Source organism: Cavia porcellus, unplaced genomic scaffold, assembly GCF_034190915.1.
Source record: "Cavia porcellus strain 051 isolate PalLab524CR breed Dunkin Hartley unplaced genomic scaffold, mCavPor4.1 scaffold_29, whole genome shotgun sequence".
Classification (NCBI taxonomy): Eukaryota; Metazoa; Chordata; class Mammalia; order Rodentia; family Caviidae; genus Cavia; species Cavia porcellus.
In genome coordinates this window covers 2,220,633-2,235,165 of record NW_026947512.1, presented here as the reverse complement: position 1 = coordinate 2,235,165, position 14,533 = coordinate 2,220,633, and the positions used below count along the sequence as shown (strand labels likewise).

The 14,533-nt window shown below is 38.7% G+C and overlaps 1 protein-coding gene across 1 annotated transcript in view; it reads left to right on the top strand.

Annotated features, from left to right (window-relative positions):
* Window positions 1–14,533, top strand: part of CUNH1orf21 (chromosome unknown C1orf21 homolog) — a 220,465-nt gene that overhangs the window by 69,135 nt on the left and 136,797 nt on the right. The window contains exon 2 of the mRNA XM_003474917.5: window positions 11,985–12,204. Within this exon, the coding sequence (XP_003474965.2) occupies window positions 12,111–12,204 (94 nt within the window). The 5' untranslated portion in view covers window positions 11,985–12,110. The remainder of the gene's footprint in view (window positions 1–11,984; window positions 12,205–14,533) is intronic.

Genomic DNA, 14,533 nt, shown 5'->3' with positions numbered 1-14,533 from the left:
AAGATTTCAGACTAAGAGAAGGACCCAACAGAATCAGTGCATTAAGAGTTTTAATATGTCTTTGTCACATAAAATTAAAGAGATAATTATGAATTCATGAGACATTTTTTACTAAAAATTCTAATCATTGTCTGATCCTCTAAAAACCAATAGATCATTCTGATAGCCACTGGTCATGATATATGAGTTTTTTCTTCTTTCAAACAAGCAAGAAACAAAGAAACAAAAAAAGCATGCTATAGAAAAAGTTGGTGAATAAGAGAGGTTCAGGGCTGGATCTAGAAAATGGTCTACAAATACCAATTTTAATTGAGATCCTAAAAAAAGTTGTTCATGTTTTTAATGTTATATTTTCAAGGAAATCTTGGAATTGGAAACTTTTCATCCTTTATTTTTGCTGAGGCCTGTTCCTGGAGTAGCAATGCCAGTAATGAAATAAAGGTGATGGGAGTGGAATAATCCACCCAAATAAAGGAATACATGATTTTCCATATGCTGTTTTGTAATACACGGCTATGTAGCAGCCCTAGGAAGGCCCCCTTTGGAGGTCTCACAGAGATATCTGTGGCCAACACCTTGTAAAACAGAGTGTGGTCAGCTTCTTGATTTATTTTTGCTATAACTTGTTCTGAGCCCAGAGCTTATCATCAAGTCATGCATTTAGTGCCCCATTCAGAAAAGACTTCCAATTTTCATGTTTCAGATGAGAACTGAAGGGCCTGAATTGTACCAGCGGCCCAGCACATGCCTAAGAAACGCTGGGCCCTGAGTTCAATTTCCAACATACCACACCACCACCACCACAAAGAAAAGGAACTCAGATGAGAACTGAGTGTGACTGATGCATGCATCCCGGTCCTTGTCACGTACTACCTGCCTGTGTTGTCCTGTTCTACTGTGCTTGTCACTCTGGTTTCTTTCTCTGAAGTACATGTTGTAGACAAATAGGAAAGAGCACCATGTCTACTCATGTTAGAGCTTTGAAGTGGAACATTGGGCTGACTTAAAATAATTATTTTAGAGCAGGCTGCAATTTTTGGTAACATTTATGAGGTCATAGTAGCTTCAAACCTGTGACCCTATATGTTCTTGAAAAGCTTTTCACTGGCTGAATATAAGTATCGGGGCTAAGGAAGGGCATCTTGCCCTCACTTGTGTGGTTTTGTCCCTTCAGAAACTCCATTAAAAATCAGAGAATGACGCAGGTATAATAGGAATATTCTTTGGTCCAGAGCTTGAGCGAATTGAGCAGGGGCAGGAGAGCTGGATGTTCTCAGGAGGGAGTGGTTGTCCCCAGCTGACTTTGCCTTGTTCTCCTTGTTCTTGTAGTTGTTTTTTCATATACTTTTAGTAGATGGCTGCACAGAATGGTTTTGTTTGTTTGTTTTTTGGCTAAACACTGTAAAAATCAGTGGTGTTCCCAAAAGTCTTGTGCATTGCTTGAGTACAGTGTGAAAATTGAGGTATTTTTTCCACTAGCTCAGTAGATTCAAGAGGCATTGATATGTGCTACCTAAAAATAATATTTATCATTTGAATTTGTTTGGCCTTTTGAAGACATTATCTTTAAACAGTTCTTTGTCATGGAAAACTGATCAAAGATTTAGATTTCAGATAAAAAAACAAAGACCTTGATTTTTCAGATGGATGGAGTTTTAGAAGTGCTGCTGGGCAGCTCTAAATTCTGATTAAAAGTGAGGAAATGCACATCAAGTACTGGCTGTCTTATCAATTTGGAATCCCTGGTCCCTAACGGAAGTTGAAAACCAATCAAGTTCTCAAAAAATATTATTGTGGAAAGAAATAAATAGCACAATTTTCTAGGGCAAATTAGGGTCAACCATACAAGTGCCAAAAACGTTCAATATTACATTGTATGGTATAATAAAACCCTTTCTTCTTTTTTTCTTAGGGAGTATTGTTTGTAATAGCTCAGATAAACATTTTAAACTTTCACTACTGGTGATATATTAAAGTCACTGCCTATGCAGGTTACCTAGGGCATGGAACTAAGGTGAACTCCCTGTCTTGAAAGCTCCCCACCTCTGTTTGTGAAGTTTGTAAGAGAATTCATCCATTCGGTATTTATTGCAAATGCACCGAATGTTTGACACTGTGCCAGAGAGAATAAAGAGTAGAAATCTTCCTGATGGAGACAGACACATAAACATGTAACAGGAAGGTGTGGGGTACACAGCCGTGGGAACTGTAAGGAGGCTTGGGCTACCCTTCCCTTGCAGGCATCCAGTCCGTGCTTTAGAACCTGGGATGTGCCACACAGAGGAACTGCCTCAATGCCAGCACAGCAGGAACTCAGGGCTCTTTGCTGGTCCTGCGCTCAGGCCAAGCGCTGCTCTTCAGAACTGCTGTTTCCCACTTTCTGACCATGTACTCTCTGCCTGCTTATCTTTGGTGCAGTTCCTAAAAGCCACCAAGCTGCCAACATGAACTTTTCATCTCACTTTCCATTTCTTCCCGATCTCTTTTGCCTCTGCCCTCTCATTTAAGTTCATCACCATGAGGACACTGATAATAATGGCAATAGCTGACAATATTGATCGTTTACTCTGTGCCAGAAACTTCCCTAAGTACTTTTCCTGAATCATCACATCGACCAGTCTTAAAATACTTGATGTTTTTTTCTATTTTATAAGTGATGATTCAAGTCACCGTGAAGAAGGTAACTTACTGAAGACCACACAACTCTTTAATCCCAGCACTTTAGGAGGTTGAAGCAGGGCAATTTTAAATTCTAATACTGCATTGCCAGTTTAGTGACACCATGTCTCTAAACAAACAAACAAAGAAAAGTAACTTAGGGATATAGCTTAGTGGTAGAGCACCCCTGGATTCTATCCCCAGTATTACAAAAAAAAACCATATTGAATATAGTCTTTATATCATCAGAATGCTGTTGTCTATGTACATGTGTGAGAAAAAGCACAAAGACCTTCACTTACAAAGAGGTTTTATCTGTATGCTTTCTCTGAGTTTTGAAGGCACTTCCAGGGTCTTCAGCTGTTCTAGACAGAACTGGAAGGTTCTAGAAGGCAGAATTTTGGGTACCTAGGACTTTCCTCTAGAGATGCTTCTTACAGTAAGCAGTCCTCTGAGCAAGACTGGGATCTGGAGGTGACTGAGTCACAAGAAAGAGAAAGAGAGAGAGAGAGAGAGAGAGAGAGAGCGAGAGAGAGAGGAAGGAGGAGGAGGAGGCGGAGAAGGAAGAGGTTAGGCCGGAGGGAGCACTAGACTCTCATGAATAATTTCATTTATTTTAGTAGTAAGGAGACAGAAAAAGAAGCACGAGGTTATCCTGGAGGGTAGGCGATATGTGTGCTCAAGTTTTAAGGGAAACACTTTTCATTGTGTAGGATTCAGATTTTTTGCCACATTACTTTATTAAAAGGAATGCTAATTCTGACCATGTTAAACATGTGTGTATTCAAATATCAGTACCAAATTAGATCCTCAAATAAAATACAACCAGGCAATTTGTTTTTAAACTCTTTTCCTCTTGACTGCTAATGGTTGGTTCAGATAATCTATAACTGTGCATGTCTACTGGCCATTTTACCAGCTGGCCGTGAGTTAGCTTATAGCTGCCTGTCATCAGTAAACTTAGGGGCTGAACTGAATTAAGAATATGGGGTACATTAGACTTGTACAAAAGCTGTGAAGCCAGACTTTCTGATACTGAAACATCATGCATGTTTTTCAGACCAGTGCCTTGGACAAGGAGTCAATGTTGGTAACTCTTTCTTGTCCTCTAGTCTCTTAAAAGAAACTAAGGTTTCAGAGACAATAATTCACCTATGGTCTTCTGCTGTGGTTTGTGGTATCAGGAGGATCGGCAGCCAAAAAGTAACGTGACATCCGTCTCACCATCCTCACCCTCAAGCCCTCAGCACCTGTTCACTGAGGCTTTGCTAAGAGCAGTGCATTTTGCTGGATGCATCTACATCACTTGGGGCATAAAATAAGGCTGAGGCAGCACTGTTTTTTTTGGTACTGGGAATTGAACTCAGGACCTCAGGCACTGTGCTGCTGAGCTATATCCCTGACCCCAGCACTTTTTGATTAACTTAAAATACCTGAATACAAAGAGTATCTCCAATCATTTCTTTCTCTGCATTGCATATTAGTCATTGGAATTGTATTTTACTGTATTATGCCTATAATGTGCAAATCCTAATTGGATGTGAGCCCTTCTGTTCTTAGATATACACAGATCACCCTAGATATTTTTCTTTGACCATTCTGGAAGGACCATGATTTATTTGCTTTGGTGAAAACTGAAATACGCCTTTTAGTAATCCATACTTCATGTTCTGGTAATTTCTTGATTCCTGTCTCTTTTCCATATGTTTTCTCTCCTCTTTTCCATCTGTCTTCTGATCATCATCACATGTCTGGGAATTTTTAGGTTAGGCCAGCAGGGTCACTTTCAAGGAGCTGCCCAGGCCCACCAGCCACCAAACATGAAAAGCTGTGGGCTTGATGGGAAATGTTGCATACATAGCATGGCAGATAACACACAAAAAAGACTGCCTCACATGCATTATGTGCCTTTCAGAGCACTTCATTATCTACTTAGATTTTCAAAACAGTCAAAAAAAGAAGAAGAGGGAAAACACGTGCTGCCATTTATGTTTTGGACACAGACAAAGAAATCTCATAGGTTCGTCCAGGTGACATAGACAATTAGCAGCATGGTTAATTGTCGAAACAGCCCAATCATACTTGTCTTCCTGTAAAAGCGTATGGTATAGAAGTTGTCTACTGACACAGTGATAACGTAATATACATGCCCTGCATGTTCAGTACCTTAGAAATGCAAGAAGAAAGAGAATTTGGGGTCCAATATTTGCCTCTGGCTATGACCACTGAGGAGCAAATCTGGAAGCTGTGTAATTCCCTGCATGTGTCTACACTGCTGTAGGTGTGTGTTTTAATAGGGAGCTGATGTTTTTAACTCCTCTGCTTTCTATGCATGAGGTTAGATTTATATATGGTTAATGGAAAAATAGAGATTCCAGGTAAAGGGTAGTAGAAAAAAGCTCTTAAGGAAAGTTGTACACAAACTGCCTAATCTTCCTCCAAGAAACAGTGGTAAGAGGATAATCAGAGGATAGATAAGAGGAAATTGCAGAGTTAATCTTTGTTCTGTTTTTTAGTTTATACACAATTAAAATCAACATCCTTGGGCCAAAACATTATTGGTAATAACTTCTAAATTCCATCGGGATTCCAGAAAATTTAGGGGGCCTTAGACTTATGAGAATATCCTAATTGAGTAAGTATTAAAACAAAAACTTGAGTGATATGGCTTTTTTATTTAATACCAGGGAGGGGAACCAGGGCCTTCACACTGAGCTATGTTCCCAGCCCTTCCCAGACTGGGCTTGAATTTGTGATCCTTCTGCTTCAACCTCCCAGAGTGCTGGGATTACAGGTGTAGGTGGCCACATTGGGCTATAACATGGTGTTTCTATAAAGGTCATTTTATCCTTAGTATCATTTTTGAACATTTATGTTCAGGTAGGTCACAGAGTTAAGAAAAGAAGCTCAGAGACATGAAGCTTAGCATTTGTCCCAAGTTTTCTGTGTGATGACAGACCAGAGGCTGATACTGCTGTGCCTACTTCAGTGTTCTGTGCATGTGCCACCGTCCCTCTTCCTCTCCATGTGTCACTGCAGGATTCAGGAGCAACGCATCCGTCTTGACTCCTTACTGTTGTCACATCTCTGGGAGAGACTTCTTTACAATGATCATTTGCAGAAGTGTGAGTTTTCCAATCTAGAAGACAGAAGCCAAAACTCTTGTAGTTTGGAATTAATAGCATATTGTCAGTTGTCACGCCACTAAATGAGTGTGAGGCGAGAAACGAGTCTGCTCTGTGATCCCAGAAATTGCAGGCTAACAGGACGGCTTGACTTTTCCAGATTATCTTCATGCCAAATGTGATATCTCTTCATGTATTATTTTTAACACTCACAATGAAATGTGAAATGGTGTTAACAGTAGCCCAAGAATACCAAAGCTTCTAAATTAGAAATCACTTTTAAGCTTCCTTTCTTCTTCCCCCCAGTGAACTGCTGTATTAACACTCATTACAGCACAGCAGAGCAGTTGGGCAAACAGACTGATTAGTTATATATACATATACATATTTTTTTCTTTTTCTTTCATGGAGCTTAGATGTTGGCTCTTTGTTTAATAAAAGAAAGGAGTTTTTAGATGTTGCCTTGTCTTTCTCTTTTTAATCAGAAATAGAAAGGCACTTTGCTCTTGATCTATTAATAATTTGGCTACATCCTTTTCTTAACTGCTGTCCTCACAGCTCTCTGTGTACCCATTGCAACCAGAATTTGATTTCTCTCCAATTCTCCAAGCCTCATGTGGAATATTCGTGTTCTTTCTGGCTTATTATTTCTTTATGGAATTTATCCTTTTAGATTCATTTTCAGAAGAGCCATTCTTGAGAAGCAAAGTATCTAAAATATTTTTGGCTTTTCTACTCAAAATTAGGGAGTCTTTGATTAATTAGTGGGAAGTTAAATTACCCATAATATTATGTCAATAGAAATATTTTCCTGTAGCCTTTTTAAAAAAGTTAAACATTTCTTTGATTTTTCTCAAAAGCATACAGTTTATTGCTTCCCAGTTTTATAAAAGTAGGTTTTTAAAAGTCATTTTTCATTTTTATTTCTTGTGTAATTAGAAATGCGTAGCTTCAGGATTTTTCAAGAAAGTTAAATGCTATTCTGAATTGTAAATTATGCTATAAATATAAAGAAATCTCCTTTAAATTAGTGCATATTGTGTGGAATAATGTGGCATTTTCCTAAATGTACATAACATGCTTAGACATTCTCCTCCCCTTATATCCTTCCTCACTAACCCATGACCTTTCCCCCTTAACCTCTTTTCTCTTCTCTGATCAGAAGTAGTCTCCTATCAGAAGTAGGTTTTCTGATGAAACCATGCTCTGACAGAAAAACTCAGGGTAAAGAAGAAAATAGCTGTCATATTTCTTCCTTATAAAAGGACAAAGATATCTCATGCATATAATGTGTGACATGTATTATTCATAGATCAGTAATGGACTTGTGTAGAAGAGAAACTCCCGGGGTGTAATAAGGAGGCACTCTGCAACAACAATTTCCCTCTGATGCTTAGAGTCTTAAAACGGGGTACATGGAGAAGAAGAATACACATGCATGGCCACATGTTTTTCAAATCCTTTTTTTGAATTTGAATTGAATTTATAATTTTCTCATGTGTTTTATCAAAAAAGGAAAACGTTAAGATGGCATTCAGTTAGGTTGGCTCATGGTGTTATGAGTTGCATTTTCTAGTTATGTGGTACAGGATAATGTAGACATACAAACATTCACAGAGGATTATACACAAAGCCATGGGCAATTAATTGCGCTGTATTTTAGAGGTACTTGATAATCCTATCACAGATTGTTCAGTTTAAGAAAATCTCCTCAGTGAGACATAGTTTCAGAAGCTTCTATCAAACATCAAAGAGATGCTTCAGTTTAATGTTCGCACTATGATCTACAGCTTCAGAAATAGCGTGCTGTTAATAACAGTATGCGAAAACAAGATGCTGCAGTGGACTCCGGCTGTGGTCTCTGTGTGCTTGTCTGACCGTCTAAGTGCTTTCAGGGAGTAACTGAGTGGACAGTGGAGGGGTTGAAGAGGAAACCTGAGCAAAGGTCCTTGAAAAATGGAAAATAAAAAATAAAAAATTATGCTATGTAATGGTACAAACTGAAGGGAACTCCCTTTGGACACATGACTAGCAGTCTTTTGGGGATACATGCATTTTTGTACATTTGTTCAGTTTGAGGTCTTCAGTTGAAGTTCAGTGAAAGAGTTTGCAGTAGAAATGAACCCTTGATGTTACATCAGGCTACAAAAGAGATGCCATTCATGGTGTTGTATTGCTATTTCTTTAGCTGTGATCAGGCCTCAAACCAGCCTCTCATGGCACTGCCTTTTCCCAAGCCACGTACTTAGGGGGTAAATGTTGTCCTATATTTAACCTGCAGGAACTGGACCGCGCTACTGTGTAACTAGTCATTATAACAGTCTCTCTGATCGTTCATACGCTGTGGGGATCATTCATACGTTGTCTTGTTTACCCCTGTATATCTAATGCCTATCAAACACAAGCCTACCACTTAGAAGTTTAACTACTATAAACTATAAATATCTATTGATTAAACAAGTGAATGATGGGACAAGGGTCTGCGTACAGGATCTAAATGATATAATAAACTTTATTAACTTTACAAACATGATTATAAGACAGAGATCTTCTACCTGCCCCTGACATGACTTGAAAATTATCACCTTTAATGGTTCAATTATTTTAAAAAATATTTTATATAAACTTGTAAAACTTAAACATATTGCTCTTAAAGTAATTACTGCTATGAAATATACAGTGCATAGTACTTCAAAGATAAAATCTGTACCTACTTAAGATTTGGAGAGACCTGATAATGAGTGATAGTGTTTTTAAAACATATAATTAACTGGGCATGGGAATCCAGGCCTGTGATTCCAGCTATCCAGGATGCTTAATATAGAAAATCTCAAGCCTGGGAGTTTGTTGCTAGCCTAGGCAATGTAGTAAAACCCTCACCCTCTGCCAAAAAATGTTAAAACTTCCTAAGCAATCATTGGCATTGGATATAAATCTCATTTAATCTGCAGGATAACCTGATGCTCTGATTCTCATGCCAATACCTGGATAACAGACACATCCTTTTAAAATTCCTTATGGTTTATTTTTATTAGTCTGTTGCAATATATTTAATTTTCATATAATTTCAACTTTTTAAATTCAAGCAATTTTTTATATAGAGGTAGAAGAAACACCGAAACATGCTTTTCAGGGTTACCAAAGAATAATTAATAGCTTAAATGCTTACATTTACAGAATCTCAGAATCTGTAATTTTGCTTTCCATGGTTTCAGTTATCTAATTAACAAAAATATTAATATTTGACTATCTTAAAGAGAGCACATTCACTAACTTATTACAATTTATTATTATAAATGGTCTATTTTATTTTTAGTTCTTAATTCTTTTAATTGTTAATCTCATCATGTCAAATTTATAAATTACATTTGGTCATAGACATGTATATATAGAAAAATAGTTTATATGGCGTTTTACACTGTCTGCAGTTTCAGACATCCTCTAGGGGTCTTGGAATGTACCCCGAAGGACAGGGAGGGGGATTGCTGTACTTTTTGATAGTGTAATAGAGTATCCAAGAAACATGAAATTTCAAACGTCAAACTGGAATGAGGAAGAGAACACCACGGAGGGCTTCCAAAGAGGATACAAGTTTCCTCTTAATTCTCAAAATCCTTGACAATCGTGTTAGTTTTTCTTGTTCTCTATTTGTACTTTGCTTATTCTGAAGAGGTAGCAACAGTCAGGGAGGTGAGTCAAGGTTTCCCTCTCACCGGGGTCCTCTCTCCTGGCTATGTGTGAGGTCGTTTTCTCACACTTCCTTTTTATGGGAGAGGAACTCAGGCTGGGACTCCACGGGGGTGACCTTTGTGAGGGTGTTGGAGGTGAGGAAGAAGGGAGGTGCTGTTCTGGGGAGATGCAGAGGAGGAACTTGAAACAGCAATAGCGCCCAGCAGCCACCTGTCAGGGTGGACTGTCCCTCTTCTGCCCAGTCCTTTCTCTTCCTCTTGTCTTGTGTTGCAGGGATGTTTCTTCATCCCTGAAGCCAGGCTAGGTCAACATAATGGATTTCTAATTGCTAAGTTTTTCTCACAGTATGTGCAGACCTGGGTCTTTTGATAATGTATTAAGGAGGGGAGAGGCAGTAAGCCAGGCCTTCCTCCGGCCCTTGACAAAGCACTAGCAGTCCAGACCTCCTTCCTGACCCCCCCCCCCCCAGCACACACCTGCTCCCTTGTGAAACAATCCACGCTCTAGTGCCTCAGCTCAGGCGGGTCCCAACAGCTTCCTGTTGCCACCCTCCTGCCAGCCTCATGAATTGCTACCCAAGCTCTCAGACGCTACAAAAGTATTACTGCTCTTCAATTCCTGGCTCTACCCAGTCATAATTTGGGCTGCTCTTAAGAGTTCTTCGTTGTTTACAAATCCCTGTGAAACCCCTCTTGTGGCACTGTACTAAGCTATTTTACCTGCATTTCTTTTTTCATGTTGCATCTCTGCCCTCCAGAGCTCTGTACATGAGTACAAGTGGACCATTGAAGAAGAATACTGTTGCTATAAAGACATTACTGACAAGTAATAGCAGTATGTACGTGTGTGTGTGTGTGTGTGTGTGTGTGTGTGTGTGTACACATACATACATTCATAGGCCTGGATTTCATATAGAAAAATGGAAATGTATTAACATGAGCTTACCTAATACGTAAAGAAGATGTAAACATAGCAGTGGCAGTGAACCTATGGCACGCTTGCCATAGCCTGCTATTTGTTATGTTTAAAGCTTTAAAAGGTTCATCATCATTGGACTAGGGAAAAAAAAAACCTTTCTGCTTTGGCAAAATTTCTCCCACCAAACTGCCACAGTACTTCTGTTGACAACTTAATAGACACAGATATGTTACAGTCATATTCAATACTTACGCAGTTTGCATTTGCTTGGCTTAATTTAAGATTGTTATCTTTGTATCTTGATTTATTAGAGTGATTAAGCATATTTGAAAAATTCTCTCTGCTGAACTATTATCATTTACATCAATAGATTTCTATATGCACAGATGTCCTTTGGGCTCTTAGAAGGAGGGTGTAGAGTCAGCAGTCTCATGGAAAGAGAAAGCTTGCAGCTATGTTTTGGAAGCATTGTATGTGAGACTTGAGAAACATCAGTTTTTCATAGTGGGGAACGGTGGATTTAGGTGTTGATGAAAATTAAAGAGGATTGCTGGTTCCTTGCCTCTGAAGGTCAGGCTGTATTTGAGGGGTTAAGAGCTGTGTTATGGGGGAATGAATGGAGAGAGAGGAATGGATAGAAGCGATATTTCAAAGGAAATATCTACAAGATTGTAAAACATCGTCTGTGGATGGAATCACTGTATAAGAATGATGAAAATATAAGACAAAAATGAGTATGTTGGACTGAGCAAACTGAGAATCTGACGAGCCATCTTGGGTTTGGTAGGGAGAGGTAAATCTATTCTAATCAACTTGAGCGTAATCTCCTTGTGATATATGCATAAATACTTTTGCCTCTATGAAAAGCTCATGGAAGCACCAAGGCCCTGTCAAGGGATAGATGATTATTTTGTTTGTATTTCTTAATATTCCTACATTTTCCACTTGATCCTTAAAGCATTCCACTAGCTAAACACAAAGTAAACAAAAGTAAATTTAAGAGCTCATCCCATCTCCTTCCTTTGTCCTCCAAAACAATGTCACTGTAGGTGAAATACTGCATTACTTTCAACCCCACCCAGAAATGTATAAACTAGCCCATTCCTCAGTCTAAGGAGGAAGGCTCCCTCCTCCTGGAAAGTTTTGAGGGGCTGGAAGAGCTGGCCTGCAGGGTAGGATGGGAAAGAAGAACTTTTCTCAGCCCCTGAACTGGGTGGATCTCACATGAATGTGCTTTGCTTACTTGAAAGGTTCCTGAGATTCCAGAACATTTAGCAAACCTGTAAGCACAGTGCCTGTTTGTGTTGCAAGAAGTAATTCTCAAATATTTGCTCGAGTAAATAAATGTGTAATTTTTGTATCTCTTCAGAAAGTTTCCCCCTCATCCATGTGTTATACGGGGGCGTGCCTTCTGATCCTGCATTCTGAGTGGGAATCAAGTGAGGATGCGCCTTTTTGTGTCTCCAGTGCTGTGGGGCACATGGAGCTCCCTACCTAGCTCTCTGCAGCTCGCAACACATACAGCTGTAAGGAGACCACTGTTGTGGGTTTTGCTGAAGTTCCCAGTTGTGATCCAGCTTTCTCTTCTTGCAGGCGCACACATCTTGACTGACTCAACAGCAAAGTGGATTTTCTTTGTGATTAAAGAAGCAAACAATGTCCCCGTGTCTGTAGAGATGATTTGCTGTTCAGCCCGGCTGAAGCTGACCGAATGAGACTATGGGCTGTGCCTCCGCCAAGCATGTTGCCACTGTTCAAAATGAAGAGGAAGCCCAGAAAGGCAAGAGCTACCAGAATGGAGATGTGTTTGGCGGTGAGTACTGTCATACTTCTTTCTTTTTCTTTTTCAGTTGTTATTTTTCATTAGTACATATTTGCAGTATAAAATGATTGCATTCCTTGTGGGGAGTTGGTGCATGTACATAACACATCTCAATTCTTTTTTCTTCTCCTCCCTCTCCGTTCCCTCATCACTGTTTCCCTCTTGATCCTATACCCATTTGAACAAAATCTGTTCTCTATTTCCTATCACATATTCCCCATACTGCTCCTCATTTAAACTTCATAAGAGTTGGTTCTGGAGGCTTTGATCTTTTTTTAACAGTGAGAACCTGTAGTAAGTGATTGGTGTCTTCTTACACCACTGAGTAAAAGCAGTGAGGAGACCTGATAGAAATCAATGCAAACCTTTTATTTTGGATACCTTTTATCATGATTTGTATGTACAGAGTGTGATGAAAATAGAGTGCATGTTTAATTTTTAAAAAAAATTTTAATTATAATAAAAGACCGTTGCTATTAATCCCCCTCAGAATACTTCCACTCACTTCCACAGGCTTATCCTGTGGCCCTAGGTACTTTTTGAAGCAGTTTTGGAAATTTTTTTCTGGAAGTCTTTTGTTGCGCCACATGGATAGTCATCTTGACTTTGGGAAAGAACCAGAAGTCACATGGTGCCAGATCTGGTGAATAAAATGGATTTTTAATGTTTTTGTTTGGTTTTGTTTTGCTTTGCTTTTTTTATGAGGCTGCCTGTCTGTTGGATGGTGCACAGCAGCAGCATTCACCATAATTTCCATCACATCTTATAAAGATGTTCTTGGGAGAACTTCCATAATCATTTCAGAAAGTGACAAAAACAATGCGATGTTTGAAGTAAAGGGCAAGTTTTAGGGGGATTAATGGCAATGTGTCTTTTACTATAATTAATTTTTAAACTTAAATTTTCACTATATATTTTCATTGCCCTTGTAGAGTACTTTGAAAAGGATCATGGAAGTTTCATGTAAATCTAGAGTAGATTTAAACCAAGCTTTAAAGAACCAGTGGTATTTTAAAAAAAGAGCATTAAGTGTGTGGGGCAGTGGCCATGGAGTATCCTGGTTGGAGAGAGCTAACGACTGAATAGAGGCCAAAAGTGGGATGATCTAATATTTATACAGAAGATAGTGAGCTATGTTTTAGTATTAATAGAATGAAGTATACATTTTCATATTTAAAATACAAATAAAATTAATTTACTAATCACCTGAAAAGCTCTGCTGAGTCAAACTGACTTTAGCATGTCTAGTGCAAAGCTCACGACTTCTAATTCATAGCCATATTTGGCCTACAAATATATTTTCTTTGCCTCAAAGGATTGTAACATAAAAAGCAAGGCAGCCTTTAAAATTCATAATATTTCACGCAAAACCCAAAGTTCTTCAGAATCTCTGGCAACTGTAGATTTTTATTCCTTGAGCAATAGTCACTGGGTGGGGTGACAGTGCCCAGTGGTCAGCCTCAGCCCTCCAGCTGAACCACTAACTGATACATCTTCCTTGTGGATGCGTACTAAGTCCAGGTCATTCCCCAGCATTACCCATCTAGCTACTTATGGGCCCTCAAGTTTCCTGATCCTGAGTTTGTTGCTTAAAAGATCAATTATTGTGCTGACTGTGGTGGTGTACGGCTGTAATCCCAATACTTGGGAGTCTGAGGCAGGAGGATCACCTCAAGTTTTTGGACAGCCTGGGCTACATAGTAAGTTTAACACCATCTGAACAACATAGTGAAACCCTGTATCAAAAAAAAAAAAAAAAAAGATCAGTTATTACACTGATGAAGTTTGGCTATGTAGATAGGATTCCATTTAGTTCCAGGGAGATGAGACAGTTTTGCTGAATGACTTTAACAATAACATCTATGACTTCACATTTGTATGGATTTTTTTTTATTTACAAAAGCATTTCTTTCTTACTAGGTGAGGAACCGCATTGAGATAACGTTTACATTGAGTTGCACCATTTAGTCACTGTCAAATTAGTCTATTGCTTGTATGGTTTTAGCTTTTGATTTATTATAATGGTGATTCTAGTTCCCTGGTGACAAATTAGGAATGCTACAAAATGTTTTGTTAAAATGGACTCATGTAAATGGGAAGAAAGGTTTTGTTTATTCTGGGTTTTTTGTTTGTTTTATTTTTTATTTTAAAGAGGAAAAAAACAGAAAAATCAAGAAGCAAACAATCAAAAACAACTACAAAAGCAAAATGATAACAACTAGCAGTTCAGGATTTCAAAATAAGATGATAGGAATTTAACAATGATTGTTATATTACCTATTATTATCTTCAAAATAGCTGCTCAGGTTACAAGATACAG